The sequence below is a fragment of the Pristiophorus japonicus genome, chromosome 13, assembly GCF_044704955.1.
Source record: "Pristiophorus japonicus isolate sPriJap1 chromosome 13, sPriJap1.hap1, whole genome shotgun sequence".
In the NCBI taxonomy this organism is placed as follows: domain Eukaryota; kingdom Metazoa; phylum Chordata; class Chondrichthyes; family Pristiophoridae; genus Pristiophorus; species Pristiophorus japonicus.
Genome location: NC_091989.1, coordinates 33,553,860 through 33,576,055, shown reverse-complemented (window position 1 = coordinate 33,576,055; position 22,196 = coordinate 33,553,860). Strand labels below are relative to the sequence as shown.

Here is a 22,196-nt window from a genome sequence, read left to right as displayed (position 1 = left end):
ATTGAGTAGAGGAGTTACTAATTATTGTTATTCAGTCACAGTTTCAGTCACTTTATTCCCAATCCTTTGAAGCTTTTGAAGATAATTGCCCTCGCTCAGATGATGTGTGTTGGGAGAATGCTCTGTTGCTAATAGACCGAAAATGGTGATTGGTTGGCCCAACACATGTTTGACCATTTCTTGAGGTTATTGTAAACTGGCAGCCATTCAAGATAGAGTCATTACAGATTGATTTTAGTTGGTCGATTTGTGGTTTATTTCTGTTTTTGTATTTCAGTTAAGGTTTCTAAAGGGTTTTATATTCAAATAATTGGGTATGGTTTACAATGCTATATGACAAAAATAATCTCCAGTAGACTTAACTTCATTGTTGTATTAAAAGTATATTTAAATTATAATGAAACCATCTGATGCATCAAATCCGTACTGTTTAATATTAGATATGACTGGTCAAACCATTCATTTGAATTGTAATTATTTTAACAGTTTCTCTTTCTGAGAGTAAACATTATGAAAGTACAACTTTTAGAGTTTTGTTATAAACTCGAGGATTTTCAACCTGATAAAATAAAGAAAGGATTTCCTTTGTAATCTAAGCATTTACACAGAGATTTATGATTCATGAATGAAATAACTTCCCTCCGTATTGATGATGAGACATTTATAGGTGGCAGAAGAACGTTGAATATCTAAAATATGCACATGGAGCAAAATGGATAGGGTAAGAAGACCTGAAACACCCAGATATTGGTGGAGTCAGCAGTCGTCAGTTGGATCTAACGCTAGTGTGATCGAAGTCTGCGAAGAATAGTGACAGATTATTGTAGTTAACCATGGTCCATCTTGCAAGATGATTTCAATGGAAAGGGTAGGTTGGGAGACTGCAAGCCCTTGGGAGAGATGAAGAAACGGGATTCTTTAGCTTGTGCTAAATGGTTCGGTTAGGGAAGTTCAGTGGCCTGAAGTGGTGGTGGGGTAGATCCCAGCATTGAAACCATTTTCAGTACACCAGGAAGGGAGTCCATGTAGGAATATGTTTTGCATCTGTCTGTGTGTGAGCACAGTTTCTCTGGGTTATGATAGAAGAACCATGTGAATGTATGATACAGGAATACTCATCTGCATGGTGAGTAGCAGGAGATGAGTAGGTAGCTCATCGCAAGAGTGAAGAGTTTTCCATAGACGTAACTAGCAGACCGTTGAGTAGGATTAACATTACTTTGATGGATTAGATTCTTGGCCTGGTTGGCCAAAATCCTAAAATCCTCTCCCTCATCCCGCTAGGTGCTCTAGCAACTATTAGATATTAGTTCTATTAGCAGAGGTATGAGGAGTATGGTAAGATTGGTAAAGTATTCTGAATTGATACTCTTCAGACTATTGTTTGGTATTTGAGTGTTGTTTCTATAGAAAAACACTACTAGGACCTTTTTGTTTTTGCAATTTGCAGTAACTATTCTCATGATTAGTACTTAATGTTCCTTCTTTAATGTTTTGTGAAAGACAGGTGGTTTTGTAAATGGTATTTAGTGTTTAACTTTGAAGTAGGCCCTTAACAACAGTATTGAATATATTACACAAGTCACTCTCGGGTTTTGAGTAGAAATGGCATGGGCACTGGCACGAGCTCGACAAGTCGAATGATTCTGATTCTAAATTCCACGTTCAAAACTCAAAACTCCAAGTTTTGCATTTGTATCACAAATAAGGTACAAAAGATTAAAATGAGTGTTTTAATTTTATTATCTTTTTTTACTGTGATGCAGAGGCACCTTAAAACTCACCATTGTTTTATGCGCAGTGGATTTTTCTTTTCCAGAGGTATTTGCCTGTTGGAAATCTCCATAAATAGGAATTGAAGTTGGAAGTCAAATACTGGTATTGATTTTAAAATTCGGATTGTCAGAGAATGAAAAATTGGAGGGTAGGGCAAGTTACTCAATGTTATTGTTGCACAGTTCATGAGCAGTGAGGCATGGAAGCTCCTATCTCGGATAGGGTGCATGGTGTGGGGACGTCAAGAAAGTTTTTGGGTCAGTTATGCTGCTTACTTGAAAATATGTTTCCTCTGCCTGGAACCAGGGGTCACAGTCTCAGAATAAGGTGTCATTTAGGACTGAGAGGAGGAGAAATTTCTTCAGAGCGTTTATGAATCTTTGGAATTCTCTACCCCAGAGGGCTGTGGAAGCTCAGTCGTCTCCCTTATTGAAGACAGAGATCGATAGATTTTTGGATATTCAGGGAATCAAGGGATTTGGGGATAGTGGAGTTGAGGTAGAAGATCAGCCATGATCTCATTGAATGGCGCAGCAGGCTCGAGGGGCCAAATGGCCTATTCCTGCTCCTATTTCTTATTTTCTTGTGTCATGAAAATATTATTTTGAAAGTGTGACATATATTATTTTTATGTTGCAATACTACATAAATGCCTCTAGAAAAAAAATGACATTTTTTAAACAGTAGGACATGTATTGAGAAAATACTAATTGTATTGCACTGTTTTCCTTTGTTAATTTTTGTTGCAGTATCCAGGTGTTTGACCTTGTTGATTGAAATTCATCCAGTAAACAATACAAAAGTCTTAAAAGCCGTTGATTCTCATGTCAGAGTGCAGGTATTTATCACTAATTGTTCCCTTAATTTTGTTCTCATTAAGCTTTATATTAAATGTTTGGCAGTTGGCTGGCCTGGTGACATTTTAAGCAGTGTTCGTTCCTTGCTGTACATTTTGGGCCTCAGTAATGGGATGTAGATTTGCACCTACAAATCTCAGACATGTTTTTCAGTCCATTAGCCAGGTCAAAGATGAAAAGCAGAACCAACATGCTCCTTCCAAAACTGTTGAGAGAGTCATAGTGGGTCAGTGGCCTTACGTGATTTGTCACTGAGCAGCATTGGAGTGGAGAATTTTAGCTATGAGGAAAGATTGGATAGGCTGGGGGTATTTTCTTTGGAACAGAGGTGTGTAAAATTATGAGGGTCCTAGATAGATAGGACATATTTCCCATATCAGAGGGGTCAACAACCAGGGGGCATAGATTTAAAGTAATTAGTAGGAGGTTTAGAGAGGGTTTGAGGGGATTTTATTTCCACCCAGAGCGTGGTGGGGGTCTGATACTGCCTGAAAGGGTGGTAGAGGCAGATACTCTTGCCACATTTAAAAAGTACTTGAAGTGCCGTAACCTACAAGACCAAGAGCTGGAAAGTGGGATTAGGCTGGATAGCTCTTTGTCGGCTGGCACAGACACGATGGGCTGAATGGCCTCCTTCCGTGCTGTAAATTTCTATGATTCTATTTCTATGATTGGCAGAGGCCTGTGAGCAGGCCTACCCAGCAACTTCCCCTGGAAATTATTCATGATGTAAAAAGAGAGTGAGAAAATAACTTCTTGAAAATATTGAGTGTTAAGTAAGAATGAAAGCTAGTGATCAGCAAATGTGTGTACAGTGAAGAACAGTTATAGGATTTAGGATACAAAGGACCTTACAATTAAATCTCAAAACTCTTGTGACCTAGTTGGGATAGTAGTAATGCAAGAGGGAAACCTTTGTCTTTTGATATCCCTTTACATTTAAGTAATAACAAACACACAAGTTTGATTATATTTTAAAAATTAATGGAGCATATTAAAATGTTTACAACTTTTTTGCTGGTCCCTGTTGGGGGAAAGAGTACCCGAGGATATGGTGTAAAATGTAGCACTTGTTCATACTGTTATTAATTTTTCAGTTTCAAATTTTGAGGATACTTGTGTGACCAGTCAAAAAAAAAAAGGAATAACACTTACTGGGCATAGTGATATATATTTTGGATTTTATACTTTCATACAGTGGCTTCTCATTATTATTGTGTCTATATTTGAATTTTAATAGGTTTAACCTTGGCAAGCCTCTCCTTTTAATTTCCTTAGTCAGCAATTGTGTTTGAAAACAGCTATTCCAATTATCTTGGCAGTGGGTGTGTTTAGACACTGTATACACAAAGGTTGCAGTAATGAAAGATTACCATATCATAATCTGCAGTTCTGGAATCAACATTTGTGTAATGGCTAACATGAATAAAGTGCACCTCGTGACTTAAATATTTTAACACTGGTGTATTGTAAACATAAGAGCAGACTTGTAAAGACGGTTGTTTGTGTGGTACAGGTAGTTAGTGGCACAGATTACGTGGAGGAATGTCTGATTTAAAGATGAAGTTGCATGTTGTATGTTAGTTAAGATTTATAATTGGGCATCAGGGTTTGGAATGAATTTATGAAGTACATTTTAGGACAAATTTTAGGACTCCTGGAAGGGCCAGATTGCTAAAATTCTAAAACTGTTTCAGGACCAGAATTTTCTGCTGCTTGGAAATGAGCTCAATTTGTGTTGCGGGAGGATGGAGAGCAAATGACCAACCTATCATTGCATAATGTTTTCTATAAACTATTGTAAAAACAAAGTTTGCTCAGATCTCTGTAAAAGTAACACATGCAAAATTTCAAATTGAAGCAGTGGCAAATGTCTGCAAATGATGCATTCGTTTAGTCATTTTGTTAGAAAGTTTTGCTAACAAAAGTGACAAGGGAGTTGATGAGCAAGCTGGTAGAGCATTACATTTGTCTGACTGTTTATAGAAAGTCTGTCTCCTGTGAAATTGTGTGTACTCTTCAGTTGCTGAAAGAGATTAGGATTTCTTTAAGCATGTCTTTTAATTCTTAAGTATAAATGAATAATCTGTGGCCGCATTCTGACTTTAGGATATCAGTTGGAGGTGTTTTGAGTTTTGTTGGTTTCCAGAAGAAGACTGCAGGTTGCTTGGCCCCTCTTCACCCTTGGCAGTGACAACTTCAGTATCCTGAGTGTTGCAGGTGGGCTTGCAGTCTAGTAGGTAGGTTCAGGTGGCATAGGCTTGCTTTCTGTAGCTTCTCTTCCTGGAATGGTTGATTGTGGGAACATGATCAGAATGTGTTCATTAATGTGCATTTCTGGACACTCTCCCTCCATCAGTTATCGTGCGGAGAGAGGTTCAATCCGTGAAAAATTGAGATGCTTTTAATTGCGATCTTGAGCTGACCGTTGCACATTCTGCTGAATGTGGTACTTGTGCTTCCATTCCTCATGTTATCTGGGAATCTTGTCCCTTTTTAAGCTTCTTTGTACTTTGGCTAGGAGGGAGACATGATGGAGGTTAGAAATGTGTTGCACGGGTCTGTTGGAGATGCAGTCACAGGAGAGTTGGCTCACATTGGAATGTTTTTGAATGTGACCAGGTCTTGGAGGGAATGTTTAATTTGATGTGGCAGAATATGTGCAGGAAGGACATGGACTCTGGTCACAGAGGACTTTGTGGTTTAGGTCCAGCTTTATTTTGTTTTATTTTGTGATTGAGTTGCAAGGTGACTAGAACATGGTCAGAGATCGCTGGCTATGGGCCTTATTCGGCAAATCACCACTCATGGTAGGTGTGATTGATTCAGATGAGATGGTCAGTTTTGGAGAATCTTTGTTTTATGTGGATTTGAATAAAATCTGAATCCCTTCTCTGTTGGGTAAGTGGCTCTGTACATGTAGATTCTTTTCTCTCAATCTGGTTCAGTAAAATTACTGAGTCGAATACCTATTGTGCTTTAAACAAAGCAGTCTTTATTTTACCGGCCGGCAAGACTTATCAGACAGAAGATATACTCTCTCGATAGAGCGTACACACTCCCTACGGATAAGTGAAGTTACATCATAAAGCGACAACAGTTATACAGTTTTGAAAATCGATAACAAAATACAATTAGATTGACATTGTAACTCAGCCACTCATTAGTCAATCTATATGAGATGTTTTTACGAAAGCTCAAGCATTGCCTCTGAATGTTTCAATTTAGTGGTGTGACTACCAACTGAGACCTTGCAATTCTGCAGATTTATCCATATATTCATTTCATGTTACAATTTATGTTATTGGCAGGATTAGTAACTTGAAACCTTGGGAAAGACTGTTAACTGTGCTGATGTTGCACTATTTGCAATCTGACATTCTCCCAGCTATTCTTCCATGGCTTATACATTTTCATATATCCAGTTTACTTTACTGTCCTTAATTCCATATATTCCGTTCAGATATCCACATCCCTCCTTTTATCATTCTATGATAACATTTAGGATCATTCTGAGAGTATTGCATTCATCCGTTCACACTCCATTTCCAGAATCATATTATTGTTGAGTCGTTCTTTAGTTTGTTGGATCATAACCCGGGAACCCTTGACCTCAAGAGGGTTTGCTAACCTTGCCATCATTACTTTACAGCAGAGGTTAAGGCAACCAACAATCAAACAACAGGTAATTATTATTACGATGAGAACAATTGCCCCATGTATTAGATAGGATCTCCAAGACCCACCTAGAAGCCAATCAAACCTGCTAAGTTCTTTTGCTGGTGTGGATAACTTCTTCACCTCCCTCCTTATGTGATCGGCAAGATTGGTTATGTTTTCTGAACTATCAGGCATGTAAGTGCAACATTCAGATCCTATCAGGGCACACGTTCCCCCTTTCTCAGCTAACAGGTAATCGAGGGCCATTCGGTTTTGTAATGCTACGGTCCTTATTGCTACCATTTCAGCTGTGATGCCCTCCAGAGCTTCAGCAGTGTGGTTAGCTACCTGTTCCAATATCGTTTCTAAGTTCTGTACTTCGTCCATGAGACGTTTTATCCCCACTGGGAACACCAGGACCCCAAAGAACTTGTCGGCGGGGGTGATGGCTCGCTTATATCGTATGGAGGCATGTACTTCCGCCAAGGTACGTACTTGTCGCACAAATGGTACCACATATCCCATATAGCAGGACCCTGTCCATCGCCTGGGCAACCAAGGATATGCCTTATGACCGCACACGAAATACGTGCCGTTAAAGGCTGCTTTCTGATATATTGCCTCCGGGTCCCAGGACTGGGCCCACAAACTCCTATCTGTGTTATTCGGATCATGAGAGTGGATGGTGACTCGTGCACCTGTGGTGAGGTTGAGACTGTGTGGGCAATTGCTGTACCCTACGATATGTCCCCTGTTACTGGTATCATTTCGAATTAGACATATGCCCCCTGTTGGCCTCCCAATCCCTGAGATATTGATCAGAGCTATGAATGGGGGTTACTTTTCCCGGTTGTAGGTTGGTTGGTACCATCCCTGGAACGTCTGACTAATGGGATCTCCAATACTCTCCCACTTCGTGACCTCCCCGTGTTTGTTCAGGTGGTAACGGTATGTTACTCTTCCTGGTCTCCGTGATTCCTCTTTTGACCCGCCTTTCATCATTCGTACCTATATTGGCCCCCCTCCTTTTATTATAGTTTGGCTTTGAATCCATCTAACAGTCTCAGTTAGGGTTAGTGGAACGGTGCGCAAAGGAATTCCCCCTTTGGAATGTATAGGGATATGTGAACACACCCAGCATCTGGAGAAGTGCCCATTTTCCGCATAAACGTAAGACATATACAAAAAGGTGTTTACATGGAGCTCTCGCCTTTGTCTTCCTTCCCATGTGCCAAAACTGTCATATATCAACACTATTATGCAGACAGTGGCATACAGACACAGTCTCATCTTATGGCTCAGGATTCCGATAAATAGTCCAATTACTTTGCCGATTAAAAAAAATTCAGTTTTCCCCCCTCTCTTCTCAGGTCACCGTGGGTGTAGCTGGCTGTTTTACGGGTAAAAGTTCAAACTGGTCCTCCTTCAACTGCCTTGTTCAGCTATGGAGAAGAGGAAATCTGGAACAGAAACAGAAATTAGAATAACCAGCAAAATTTGTTAAAGGGTGATGAGCTTGCAGTGGTGCAGGTGAACCCAGGCATTTTTCCCTTCTACCTTAGCTGCAGTAGGGGTAGTGAGTAACACCTGAAAAGGGTCCTCCCATCGCGGCTCCAATCCCTTTCGAATCCATTTCTTAATCAAGACATACTTCCCTGGGACCACGAGGGATGATTCGGGTAAGTCAAGGTGAGCCCCTCGAACCTGGTTGTGGGCTACTCGCAGAGCCTGAGTTAAGGAAAGAATGTATGTGGTCATCTCCTCAGTCATGTGGTGGAATTGGACAGTGGAGGGGACATTCTGATTCCAAGGGGTTCTTAGGGATTTACCATAAATGACTTCAGCGGGGGTCAGCCTAGTCTTACCAGTTGGAGTAGTGCGTATCTGGAATAGGGCTATGGGAAGCAGTTTAAGCCAGTTTAATCCAGTTGATGCTACTAATTTTGCAAGTTTGGTTTTAAGAGTTTGATTAGCACGTTCAACTAGTCCCGCAGCTTGGGGTCGGTAGGCGCAATGCAGCTGCTGGTTGATGTGCATCTGGGAGCAGAATTCTTTGTTAACTTGGCCAATAAAGTGAGGGCCATTATCAGAACTCAGTCGAGCAGGGATACCATATCTAGGAACAATTTCCCTCATTAACACTTTAACAACAGTTTGAGCTTTATTGTCCAGGTTAGGGTAGGCTTCAATTCATCTGCTAAACACATCTACTATTACTAACACATATTTGTAACACTGAACTTTTTGCAACTCAATGTAGTCCAACTGAAATGTCTCAAAGGGACCTTCAGGTAGGGGCGTTTTACCCCAATCACAGGGGACTCCCTTCCCTGGATTATGTTGCTGGCAAACCAGGCAACGACTACTGATGTTCTGGGCGAGCGCCTGGAGTCTAGGGTGCCACCAAGTAGCCAAAAGTGTATCACTCGTGGTTCTTGCTCCACAATGAGTAGCAAAATGCATACAATCAATAACCCATAGAGCCAACTCGTCAGACATGCAAGTCTGTTCCGCGGGAGTGGTCCAGAGTTTAGAAACATTGTCATAAGTACATCCATAATATTTCCACAACAGTTTATCTTTTTCAGGAGCGTCCTCCTGTGCTTATATAACATCTTGGATGGTTGGCATTGGTTTTTCCGAGGCTAACTTATCCTTCACAGGATTTTTAGTCTGACTCATCATTCTAGGCACTACCATCTGTTGGTCACGAGAGGCCTGTTTGGCCTCTTGGTCAGCACAACGATGCCCTATATCAACCAGAGAATTTCCGGTAGTGTGGGCGGTACATTTGACAATGGCAATGCATTTCCCCCGGTTTCAGGGAACATGGGGGCTTGCAACAAATCAGATACTAGCTGTTTATGAGATATCTCATTCCCCTGTGAGGTTAGGAATCCCCTATTTTTCCATAATTGTCCGAAATCATGGGCCACCCCAAAGGCATACCTAGAGTCGGTATAGATATTGACTTTGAGATCTTTGGCCAAGATACAGGCTCGGGTGAGGGCGAATAGTTCAGTTTGTTGAGCAGAATAGGCAGTTTCAAAAGCGGCAGATTCCAAGACCTGATTCTCCTGGTTTACTATGGCGTATCCTGAGATTCGTGTACCTTCTGGATTAATTCCGTCAACATACATAATACAGTCTGGATCTTCAATTGGTACATCAACAAAATCTTCCCTGACTGATGTGGCCTCTTAAATTAAAGATAAACAATCATGACTGGCTTCTTCCTCATATTGGGGTGGCTCAGTAAAAAAACAGGCCAGATTAATTGCAGTACAGTGCCGAAAGGTCAGCTTAGGATTGTTTAGTAAGTAGATCTCATATCTGCTTTGCCTGGCCATGGTAAGGTGTTGAGTCTGCAGTTGGCCCAGGAGGGCAGCTACGGAGTGAGATGTGTTAAGACAACGGTAGCACAGTCTTTCAGAATTGTACAATACAGTTGAAAGGGCCGGTCATAGAGGGGCCGGCCCAAAGCCGGAGCTTGCAGCAGGGCTGTCTTTAGTTCCTTAAAGGCTTGGACGTCTACGGTTTCTATTTGTATACGGGGTGAGATGCTTAGTCATCAAGGCAACATTAGGGATCCAGGATCTGCAGTAATTGATCATCCCCAAACACTGTCGCATTTGTTTAGCTGTGCTAGGGACTGGAAACTGGCAAATTGGTTCGACTCGGCTAGCCTCCAAAGCTCGGTGGATACTCGGTATTGCCTGTGATAACCCACTTGGGAGGGGTCCTCTGCCCACACATGAGGATCCACATAGTCAGGTATGTCAGAGCCAGTATGATGCTGCAGAGTCGTTAAGACCTTCTCGGGGTCCCCGTGGAATTTGCACATCCCGGCTGGTAGGGTCAGCCTCATCTATAGCCTGGCGCACCATAACTCCCAAATCTTTAGTGTGGTGGGGAGGTAATACTTCACGAGTAATATGTGGTGCCACCGTTGGGGGCTGTCCATTTCCACAAAGTCTGCCTTCCCTTCCGGTCCAGTCACTCTAGCCCTTAATAGAATTTCCTTCACTTCCCCTTCGTGATCCTGATAAAAGTTCTGCAGGTCCTGATTCTTCCCACTGGGATCGTATGCTAGGGTCACGTGATAGGGTGCCTGCGGCAGGTCCAGAGACCACCACTGAGGGGTTCTAGTGGTATAATACTGCCGCTTAAGGGTTCCCTGTTTTACAATAATCCCATCATCTCCACACTCCAAATGCAGCTGGAATTTGCAGAGGAGGTCTCTAGCCATCAAGTTACAGTCCAGATTGGTTGTGATAACAAATCGATGTTCCACCGATTCTTCCTGGTAACCCATTTTAACCGGTTCTGACACCGGGAATGTCGAGATTTGTCCCAGGAATCCTGAAAGTTCCTGTGTTTCAGTAGAAGCAGGGAGTTTAAGCTTAGATTGTACAGAAGACATGAAGGCTCCCGTATCTATCAAAAAGGGTTGCCACTCATTCAGAATTGGTTCGTCGTCCGGGGAGGATCCCTGCACAATCAAGCTGCGTAGTCAATCGGGGGACAATTGACCAAAGGGGTTGTTCTGGGAGAAGTTAGTGTAAGATCCTCCTCTCCCCCCTTGCCCCCCCTCCTCTTCCTCCTCTTCCGTTTCCATGCTGATGGTAGGGGCAATTTTTATGTCCTTCCTGCCCACAATTGGTGTCGGGACTTTGGGATCTTGGAAATCATTTCTAGGTCGGAGGATGTTTCGGAGCTGTCTGACTGCTTGACAGTTCTGCGTCTCGATCGGCGGGGGTGTTTGCTATGTCTTTCACAACTCGGACTGGTAGATTGACTAGAAGATTTACGGGACTGTCTGTGATATCGAGATATAGTTCTGCCCTTTCGAGTGTAAGATCTGGTCCTTTCGGCTATATTGCTTGTGAACTGGGGATCCGAATCGCAATCAGAGGATGAGGAGTCAGTTTGGGTTTGTTTCTTTGGTGGTATGGGGTTATTTTTAACTCCTCTCACCGGAGTGTAAGGTGGAGGGTGTTGGGAAGAGGACTGGAGCAAGGGGCCAGGGGGTGCGGGAGGCGCCGTTGGGCGCTGAGTCAGTGACCACTCATCAATTTCATCATCAGCCTCGGTTAACACAAAGCCAGCCATTTTACTACGTAGTCGGTCAATACCTTTCTCAGAGGTCCCAGAGGATCTCTTAGTAAGTTTCTCGTGCGCACATTCTTTTTTTAAGACGTCTACAGTTTTAACATGTGTTTCCCTCTGTCAATGAAAGTCCTAATTTAATAGCATTTATTTGCCAACTTGACAGAAGTGATGCATCTTTTAATTTTTTTTTTGACAATCCCTGTGCTTTTTTTTTTACTACCTCTACGCTTCTAGTGCCACTTAGAGGCCACTGGTCATCTCCTAATAATTTGTTCAGGGCTCCTGATAATTTTCTAAAGTCTTCAGCTCTTTCAGGGAATTCCTCACATAACTTTTGTAGCGGACTACCCGCATCCGTTGTTTTATCCAACTGATTACCCATTACCGTGTCGTTACACGTTCACGTCGTCGTGCGATTTGAACAAACTTAAAACAAACAGACTTTACTAAACTAACACAAAGCCGCGTCGCCCCGCGGCTCGCGTCGTCACGCGATTCAAAACACTTGAAGTAAACAGACTTAACAGACATTACTAAACTAACACAAAGCCGCGTCGCCCCGTGGCTCGCGTCGCTGCGCGATTCAAAGAAAAAAACCAACAGATTTACAATAAACTAACTTACAAAAATCAGCACTGACTTTGATATTACTTCGCGGTTCGCGTCGCTGCGCGTTCGCGTCAGCCCACGTTCACTCGGGCGCGCGCTTGCGCCGCCGCACGTCCCACGTCACCACGCGTTCACGCTGCCGTGCCTCTGCGTCAGCCCTCCTTCACTCGGCTGCACGCTCGCGCCGCTGCACGTTTTGCGTCGCTGCGCGTTAGCGCCGCTGCGCATCTGCGTAAGGCCTCCTTCACTCGGCCGCACGCTTGCGTCGCTGCGCGTTCGCGTCGCTGCGCGTTCGCGTCGGCCCTACCTTTCGAATTGCTGCGTGATTTAAATTCAATCAGTACCTAGAAAAACCAAGTGATATACAAGGTCGACGTCCCACCTGACTTGAACACCTATTCTCCACTCCATTAATGTGTAGCTCGTGTGTGATGACATGCATCACATCATGTCAGTTGATGCAAGATACCCTGGCAGCACCCATGATGTGTTCATCCTACGCGACAGCGTTATATCTGCCATGTTTCAGCAGCAGCAGTCAGAAGGGCACAGCTGGCTACTGGGAGATAAAGGGTACGGCCTCGCCACCTGGCTCATGACGCCCCTATGCGTAACCCGGGCGGAAGCTGACCGGGAATCCAACATGGCGCACATTGCGCCGCGCAACATCATTGAGAGGACCATTGGCATCTTGAAACAGCATTTCCGATACCTGGACCATTCCGGAGGCTACTTGCTGCACTCCCCGAGATTGTCGGTCAGTTCACTGCTGTGTGCTGCATTCTGCATAACTGAGCCATCATGAGGCAGCAGCACCTGGTAGTGGAAGACCCACCTGTAGTGAGAGTGGCTGATGATCATTATGTGGAAGATGCAGGTGATGAGCGGGGGAGGAGGACGACCACGAGGAAGCCATGCAAGTGCCTGAGGCCGAAGCACGATGGCGGAGGAGGGCGGGCCATCGTGCCCCTTTAATGATTGCTTGAGCCTTGCACCAGCAGCTCATCTGTGAATGCTTTACTGATGCCTGAGGGCTCAGCGACAACTATTCTACATGGACATGCTTATTGTTTGGAACTGTTCCATAATGTTGTGTTGTGTTAATGGAACATGATTCAGTTTTAATGTAAAATATATTTTATTCAAAAGTTTACAATGTACTTAAATTTAATAAAACTATTCTTGTATCAAACTTTACTTTTAATATCACTCCAAGATCACTTATAAACTTTTAAGTTTACATAACTTACAAATAACTTCTCAAATTAAAAGTTTTAACAATAACAACAATAACAACAACAGCAGCAAAGAAAGGTTGCACCCATCTCTCATCCCTCTTATTCTCAGACCGTCCGCTGCATTTGGTCTTAGACACTCTACCACCCCTGCCTGCAGGCGGTGACGCAGTATATCTGGGATTGATAATAAACTTATTCTTTCTAATATCTCTGGCACTGCGCACCTCTTGGTGGGGGGGTGTCGCCGTCGGGCGGCAAGTTGGAGGGCCCGGTTTTGTGCTCTTCAGAGGCTGGTGTGGGGATTGGAGTGGGAGTGGCAGTTGATTCAGTCAATGGATGCGGGGTCTGGGCGTGTTCCCTTATTGCAGCAGCTCACTCCAACATGCTGTCCCTCATGCGTCCTGACAGTGTCTCAATGACCTGCAACATTCCCTCTCTCATGGTCAATGACATGGTTTGCACTACCTCTGACATTCCCTCCCTCATGGTCACTATTCCCTCACTGACGGTCCTGGATATCATTCCCATTTCTCGTGTCATTGCTGTTACTTCTCCTGACAGTCCCGCTACCTCTTCACTCACTCCACTGATGGCGTCCAGGAGTGATCGGGTAAGGTCAATGCTCTCCGCACGCAATGACATCATCTGAACCACATCTGTTAGATCCTGCACTTCAGGAGAGCGCGATCGAGCTCTCCTTCCCCTCTTCCACACGGGTGTGGCTCGCACCCCAACTCTGAGACCCGCAGCCTGGGACGGTGGGGCCCTGGGTGTGCCTCGCTGCATCACACCACTGGGACCCGCAACCTCGGAAAGTGTGAAACCATGCAATGTCCCACCAACACCAACCACTAGTCATGGAATGGGCTGTCACCTTCATGAGCGGCAGCTCCTCTAAAGTCAGTACAACAGTGGGAGTTTCATCCAGCTCCATCCCCTGCCCCTCCCCCTCACCCCTATTGTCTGAAGAATTGGATTGGAAGATGTTCTCTTCAGGCTCATGCTTGTCTGAATCATCATCTGCATTGTCAGGGTTGGCCTCAAGTTCCGCAAAAGATAACAGAACAGACAAATGGTTAGCAGCAGAGGAGGGGGCAGAGTGGGTGGCATGAGTAGGCTCTCACATCGCAGGCCAGGAAGCAGGATGATTTGAAGGGCCATGATGAATTTGCAGGACTTGACCTCTCCCTCGAGTGTGGGCCCAGTTTGTGCAGTACTGATTGCTTTTTTCCAAGCAGGACCCATCAAAGCAGCGACTCTCTCTTCCAAGGTAGTCAGTGGGTGCAGATTTGCTGGGCCTCCTCCTGTTCGAGTTCTTAACTTTTTATTATGTGCCACCTTCCTCTGCAAAGATGAAAATGCAACTTTTTAGAGACGGTGTCTTTCTGCTGGGTGTGACATATACAGCTGGCCATATTTACAATTGCAATTCCATTGAATAAATGAAAATATTACTTGTACTAATTACTTGACCAAGGTCCTGCCATTTCTTTTTACACTGGCCTCCAGATCTCTTAGTGGTCACCACTGCGCAGTAATCTTCTGCAACTTGGTTCCAGCGTTTCTTCATTTCTTTGGGTGGAACTTTTGTGACCTCTGCTGGTGTCCAGCTCCTGCCATCTGTTCTCAATCACAGTAACTAGTGCCTCCACTTCATCCTGCAAGAAATCTTTGGTCCTTGCACTGCGTTGCATCTTGTACTGCTGCAGCTGCAATTTTTCAAATGCTCTCACACAGCACTCCTTCTCACACACACAACTGGCTCTTTAAAAATGGCTGATTGCCAAATCCGAGCTGCACTGAGCATGCGCGTCCATTGGAACGATGTCAAAAACGTAACACTTTTTCCCCGCGCATGCAAAGAAAGTGCAGCAGGCTCCACCCCCCGAGGTGACTGGACACGCTGCACGGTGCCAAATTCGAATTATGCATCAGGGAACCTTTGGCAAAATATTTCTGCCACATTTCTGGCCTAGAAAAACGGGTGCAACTCTGGCAATAAGCCAGAAAACAAGCTTGGGGAAAATTGAGCCCATAATTATGGTTATCCTTGTCACTGTTTTTGTGCCACTGCTGGCATTAATCACACAAGATGCAGAGGCAGTGTTCCTCCCGAGCAGGATCTGACAAGCCAAGATGATCGCTCTTTCACACAAAAGGTAGATTTCTGTCAGAGTCAGAAAGGCCAAGCAAATTAAACAACATGGAGGATTCTACATCATGTTTTACTTTGCAAAAGCGAATTGGAATTTTTTTTAGGAAAAAGTGCAAGAATTGTTTTTCTTTAAATTGAGACACAAGTTGGTTTCATTCTGCAGATGTTGCCTGACCTGAGTGTTTCCAACATTTTCTGTTTTTATTTTAGGCTTCATTTTGATGTTTAACTTTGAGTTCTGGTAGCTTGTCATCAGGGGTCCACCTTGAGTTTTGTCAGAACGTACTCTGTATCTGGAGATGGTCGAGTAAATTACTCATCGCACTAGTTACTATTAGGATTTAAAATTTGATCATGCTCAGGGTCTTCCTGTGGCATCTGGTTGGATGTAAGTGTACCAGATTAAGATGGATCTAGAGATGGATAGAAATATCTCTACCAATACAGGGCCCAAAAGTCTGTCATTTTTGGCACAAAAGTGGTGTAATTTTAGTGTGAGTCAGATATTCCAGGGTTACACGTTCTAAAAGACACTCTAAATTCCAGTAGAACTGACTGCTGCCAAAAGATGTGCCTGCCTCCTGACAGGACAATGAGGACAAAAGCTGTTTATCTGGAAATTCTGCCATTTACACTAGAATTGCATCTGATTTAAGTTAAGTTTTTTTTTTAAAAAGGGGAACAATTACTTACATAACTTGTCAAACCATGAAGTAGTTGGATTCACAGGCTTTGAATGTCCAATTTTGTCTGAAACATCATTTTGTTTGGTGACGAGCTGTGACGTGGTTTGGGTTGGGGGTTGACACACGTGAGGGCTGTAGCGCCTGGCCCTCTATGGGTGGCACTGGGCTGTGGGTCCTGGCATGAGTGTTAGGCAGCTTGTTGCAGTGGTAGGATGGCGTTGTGTAGACTCTCCGTGTCGAAGTATGTTGAAGCAGCCCATGGAGGGGGTGGGGGCGGTCAGGGATGGGAGTGTCCATGCTGGGGCTCCTATTTCCTCTGGGTGTAAGGTGTGCTGCTTCAGCTGTTCAGGCGTAAGATCCCTGTTGATCCAGTGGAGGAGCAGCTTATATACTCCATTTGCAAAGGGCTTTCTAGAGTTGTTAGCTGATTCCTCTGAGTGGAGTGAATTTCAGCACGTGCTCACCTCTTTGTGAGTCTCCTGTTCTGGGTCACAGCTGCAATAATCAGGTCAGCAAACAGAGTTAATACTTGAATGAGTGCTCCTGCTGACACTGCCAAGAATTATTCCAGAAACTAGCAGGTTAGCTAAAGGCAGTACTCGCTAATCCAGCTTGTAGGAAAGGGGTACGAGCGATTACATTGAGGATTTTATTTTTCCTGGTAGCAGGGTTTTTTTTTGCTGGGTGCTAGAGTTTTCTTCGTCAGTGGGTTTAGGAGCTGGGAATGGGACTGGACCTTTTGGCATGAAGACGCAAGCATATAAGCTGCTCCTTTACTGGGCAGAATATGTAAACTGCTTTTTATTGTTCCAGTATTCTTCCTTTTTGCTCCTCAAAGCACTGAGTCATGCCATACTATGGTTCCAGGGGCACCAGCAGTCCTTTACTACTTTTCCCAAGCTTACTTTTGTGTGATCTTGGACACTGAATAAACCTAAACTTGTGCTTGCCTGATATCCACACATGCATTCTCTAGCAGAAGTCACTGGATCGTAGTCAGCAATAGGAATACTCATTCATTTCCTCTCCTCCCACTAGCTCAGGATCACTGAGGCTAATTGTTGCACCCAAAATGTTGTCCTGGCTGAGATAAGCAAACTCTGGAGGAATTGGGAGCAAAACATTCTGATCTTGGTGGCTTTATACTACACTGGTGAGTGGGGCAGCAAACTGTTCATAATTTAACCAAAATTGGCAATCCCTCTTGATGAAGTCACGAAGGATGGCTGGTGTGGGGAAATTGAAATTGCGTTACTGAACTAAAGGATGCTCTTCAAAGATTAGAAATTTCAAGGTTGCATAGAATTGGCTTTACTCTGCTATAACTGATTGCGGAGTGTTTGGTTTGGCACTGGGTGTCAAGTGTTCCAAAAATGTTTCATTCCCGAATTGCCTTATTTTGGTGAACTTTTCTTTATTTTAGTTGGCCCTTTTCTGGTTGATCCCATGTAGTGTGAGTGAGTGAGTGAGTGAGTGAGTGAGTGAGTGAGTGAGTGAGTGTGTGTGTGTAGAAGGATGGATTTTCAACCACGTCTCTTGGGAAAAGCCTCAGCTAACTATGCATAAATGAGGAATTATGGTATTTGTTTAACTTTACACACCTCACAGCAATTACTACACTTCAAAGTAATTCGTAGTATCTGAAACACTTTGAGAGGTTTGAGATGTTATAAAGCATTAGTAGTAAGTCTATGTAGCAGCACATGTAATAAAGTTTTAAGAAGTTTGTTTCTCACAACATTGATTGCACAACTCAGTCAAATAACCTGGGAAGACTCTCTGTTTAGGCTCAAGTGAAGAATTTAGATGGTTCTCCATTTGTTGTTGAAAAGCTGGACCTTATTTTACTGTTTAATATGTCATTTGGAGAGCTGTACATTTGTACTTCTGAGACAATGTTTGCCCACCACTGCAACTAACAAGTGTGCTAGTTTAAAAAGAAAACATTTTAATGCTTGTGAGGTTCATAATGTCTCTCTCTCAACATTTATTTTTGCAGTTCCTCTACCCTGCTTCAGATACGAGGCCATTCCCTGAAAGCCACTTGCTGGTAGTTTCAGAGGATAGATGTAAGTTGTGTGACCATGCTGATTTTTTTAAAAAGGTAAAAGCAGGGATGCAATGTACCAAGTTGTGGTAGTGTCACCGAGTGGTACGATGTAGGTTTGTGCAAGTTTCTCCACACATAGGCTCCGATATTTACAGAGATGGAGCAGGGGAGTGTATTTGCGGGGCGGTGGGGGTGGAATACCCGGAAATGCCGGGAACGCAGAGATTCTGCTGAATTTAATGGCGAGACGTTGTTATCATTTTTTCAAACTCTGTTTCCCACCTAGCAGCCGGCCAGATTGACAGGCTAATTGACTGCCGGGCGGGAAAGTCAGTGGTGACGGGGATTGGACCGGAAATCCAGAGGGAGGGGGGACTGGGTGACATCGCGGGGTTGGATCGGGAAGGAAGGAGGACTGGGTGACATTGCGAAGTTGGTGGGGGGGATCTGGGAGAGATTTTTGGGTTTGATGGGACGGGGGGGGCGAAAGAGAAGAGATCGGCCAATCACAGCAGAAGATTTGCTTGAGGGGCCGGGGGGGAGCATTCTTGCTCCTCCTGGTCCACAAGCAGTGATATTAAAAACACATGCCTACTGGATCCCACTGCTCCCGCCTCCCTTTATCTGCTGGGTTTCCGGAGCCCTGGGAAATCTGTGCAACAGGCGTTAAATTCAAATCGCCACAAAAATATCACAAATGGAGCCTCATTTGAATATTATAATTACAGACTCGCCTCTCCAGAGCGGATTACTCGGACACCCCAAAATCCGCCGTGGTTAAAGTTAAAATTACCCCCATAGAGTTACTGATCCCATTTGTGAGAAGACTGAAGATTAAGGCCCAAGTGCCTTTCCTAATGAGAGTGGGTGGGGAGGCAATTTAGTGGTCCAGTCACTCTGGAACACTTTTTTATTTTTATGGGTGATTATAGACTGGTGTGGATTTGGAATACCTGTGTGACATGGGAGACATCTGAGGGCAAGAAAAGCCAATTTTAACAAAAGATTTATTCTTTGTTTACACGAGACAAATATTGGCCCTATTATTTCTGAATAAATTTATTGCATTTGGTATGCAAGTTGATCACTAGATATATGCTGTTTATTTTTTTTCTAGTATAATTTACTATTGACTTTGAAGTTGAATACACATGCTTCTTTGCTCAGCTACAACTGATAATTTGAATTTGCTCAGAATGTTCCTAATAGGAGTGATTGTGCATAGAAAAGTGTACAATAATAGGAATCACATTTGATTGAAAACACGGAATTGAGAGCTATGTAATGTAACAATCGTCTCCCAATCCTTTGTAATTCTTCTCCAAATGTAATTATTTCTTTGTTTCGGTTTATATGCTGGTGTGTCATTTATCTATTGTACAAAAGCTGTGCCTCTAGCATATTTGACACACTTTTAAAATGTTGCGTTTAAATTCTGCACCTGATTGGCTCAAATATTGCATTCATAAAACCGTAATAAATCGCAACTGAATGGAACCCATTGATGAACAATTATCTTTTAAAAGGAAAGAGAGAGAGTGCTCAATTTTCCCGGGTCATTTGCGGCGTTTTTTTTGCGCATGCCGTTTTTTCTGGCGTAAATATTTCATTCAAAGTTTCCCCCGGAATCTGCGCCGGCATAACTGCTTTAGTTATGATTTTTCTAGGTTAGGTTTTTTTGACGTCATAGGGGCGTTCCCTCATGTCTGCGCCAGTTTTCATCATTTTTCGCAGTTTGCCCAAAAATGTTTAATCCGAGGTTGGCGTATCTGACCACTCCCGAAAACCTTCTGGTCAGTTAGCAGAAAGCAGCGCACATTGAGAAATCGGCGCTGAAAGACGCCATTGTTTTTCATCAACATTTTTGGAGGGAGTCAAGAACACTTTAAATATCCATACTAAAGTTCAACTTTTTTTACCTTTCAGTGGAGTACATGGAAGTTTCTTGGATTTCTGAAGTTTTTAATTTTTAATTTTTACTCGCATGCCACCACCGAACATCTTCAAGCAGGGCTGGAGGGTTGTAGCATCGGCCGTCCAAATCAGCCCCACGCCAGGACACGGGCTCGAGGCTTGGCTGGAAAAGACACCTGGGAGTGGGTGGGGGGTTGGTGATCGGTAGACTTCTGCACTGAGCCCGGGGAGGGAGGTGCTGATCGGAAGGCTGCTCCACTAGGTACAAGACTGCAATGAGTTTGGGGGAGCGGGGGTGGGGGAGGGGGAGGGAGAGGGAGAAGTCACAAGACTGCAATGGGATGGGGGGGGGGGGTGGGAGGAGGGAGGAGGAGGAGTCACAAGACCTGGGTGTGGTCCATCCATACATTGGGGAGAGAGAACACACAATCGGCTCTTTAAAAATGGCCGATTGCTAACCCGGAGCTGTAGTGCGCATGTGCGGCCATTGAAATAACGACAAAAATGTCACTTTGTTTTCCCCGCGTAAAAGGTGCAGCATCATTTTTTCAGCGCAGACAGCAGGCTCCACTCCGAGGCAACTGGACACGCTGCGCAGCGCCAAATTTGAATTATACATCGGGGAAACTTTGGCAAAATATTTCTGCCGCATTTCTAGCCTAGAAAAATGGGCGTAACTGGCAATACGCCAGAAAACGGGCTTGGGCAAAATTGAGCCCAATATGTCAGTCATTTGAGTTAGACCTGGAGCTGGGCATCTGTGAGCAGTTGCCAATCGACAGACTTCCATTACCAACCAGGAGTGGTTCCTAATTCACCTCATAAGATGCTGACTTTGTAGCCAGTTAAAAGCTGCTTGACCATAATAATCGAATGATACATTATGCATTATATAGTATAGTGCCCCTGTAATTAAAGAAACATTTTATCCCCTGACTTACCATAACACCAAGGGAGAGTAGTGAGTGTTTTATGTAACACCACCATAACTACAGTGTCTCCATTTATGTACCTGAATTTTTAAATGTTACCCCCTAACAGTTTTACACTTTAATATTGAATCTCGTCCAAGCTCCATTTTGTTGTCTTTTTAAAATCAATTATGCATGTCCATCAAAAACTGAGCACTCTAAAATTAATTTAAACATTTTTTTCTTGTTTAGGCATTGAGCATATTCACATAAGAGTGGTGGTTGAAGAAGGTTACAGAGTGGTAAGATGTTTTGGAACTGTAGTGTGAGACGCAAGGATACTGTGCAGTGGAGTGGAAAGTTGGTCAAAGCCAGTCACATTTGATTGTGGATTCTGGTATTTAGCTTTTTGAAAATGCTGATTGGGAATTGTATCTGCCACAGTTTTATAGCCTGCTTCAAATATTACTTGTCTCAATGCATTATAATGGGGAGAAAATTGCCATCGGAGGCTTCCTTTGTATGAACGCATCCGACCCGAAAAAAATCTACGAAACTACCTGTTGGTCCCGGAGAAATGTAAGATTTCGGACTGAGGCCTTCATTCGCTGTGCAGCATATGGGGAGCTATCTTCCATGTATGGACTTCGATGTTGCAATCGCGTGCGTCTGGACCACCAATCACTAGGTAGTATTCTCATTGATAATGGGAACTCCGTTTGTACGCGTTCCCATGACTATCAATGAGGATAACCCCCTAAAACAAGAAACACAGCACAACAAATTTAAAAAAAACACCATGTATTTAAAATTAATTGAAATCAAATGTAATTAAATGTTTTAGATAAAATATTTTTTGGAATTATTTTTATGTATTTCAATAGGGTTAAAAATAAACTTACCTTAATGGACAGGGTTTTTAACATAAAAATGAATGCTTAAATTTCATTTTTCTATGTTTTAAAAGTGTCATGCTGGTAAAAGTAAGCTATGTGCCTGCTTTTACCAGACGTAAAAGTTTGAAGGACATTCGCTGGGCATAAATTGGGCAAATAGCCCAATCTCTGCTGTGCGGTCGTCCTTCCTGCGGGGATGCGTAGGATGTGTCTGAAGAAATTTTGACAGATCAGAAAAGCCGGTTTTCAGTGCATGCACATCGCACCCAGAGAACTAGCTTTTGCGAGGCTGCAGTTTTCGGCCCAATGTACTTCTGTGGAAAGGTCAGATG

At 43.5% G+C, this 22,196-nt stretch overlaps 1 protein-coding gene across 1 annotated transcript in view; it reads left to right on the top strand.

Moving 5' to 3' along the window:
• gsap (gamma-secretase activating protein) overlaps positions 1-22,196 on the top strand; it is a 124,026-nt gene that overhangs the window by 5,622 nt on the left and 96,208 nt on the right. The window contains 3 exon segments of the mRNA XM_070896738.1: positions 2,526-2,614; positions 18,093-18,162; positions 21,221-21,270. Coding sequence (XP_070752839.1) covers positions 2,526-2,614; positions 18,093-18,162; positions 21,221-21,270 — 209 coding nt within the window.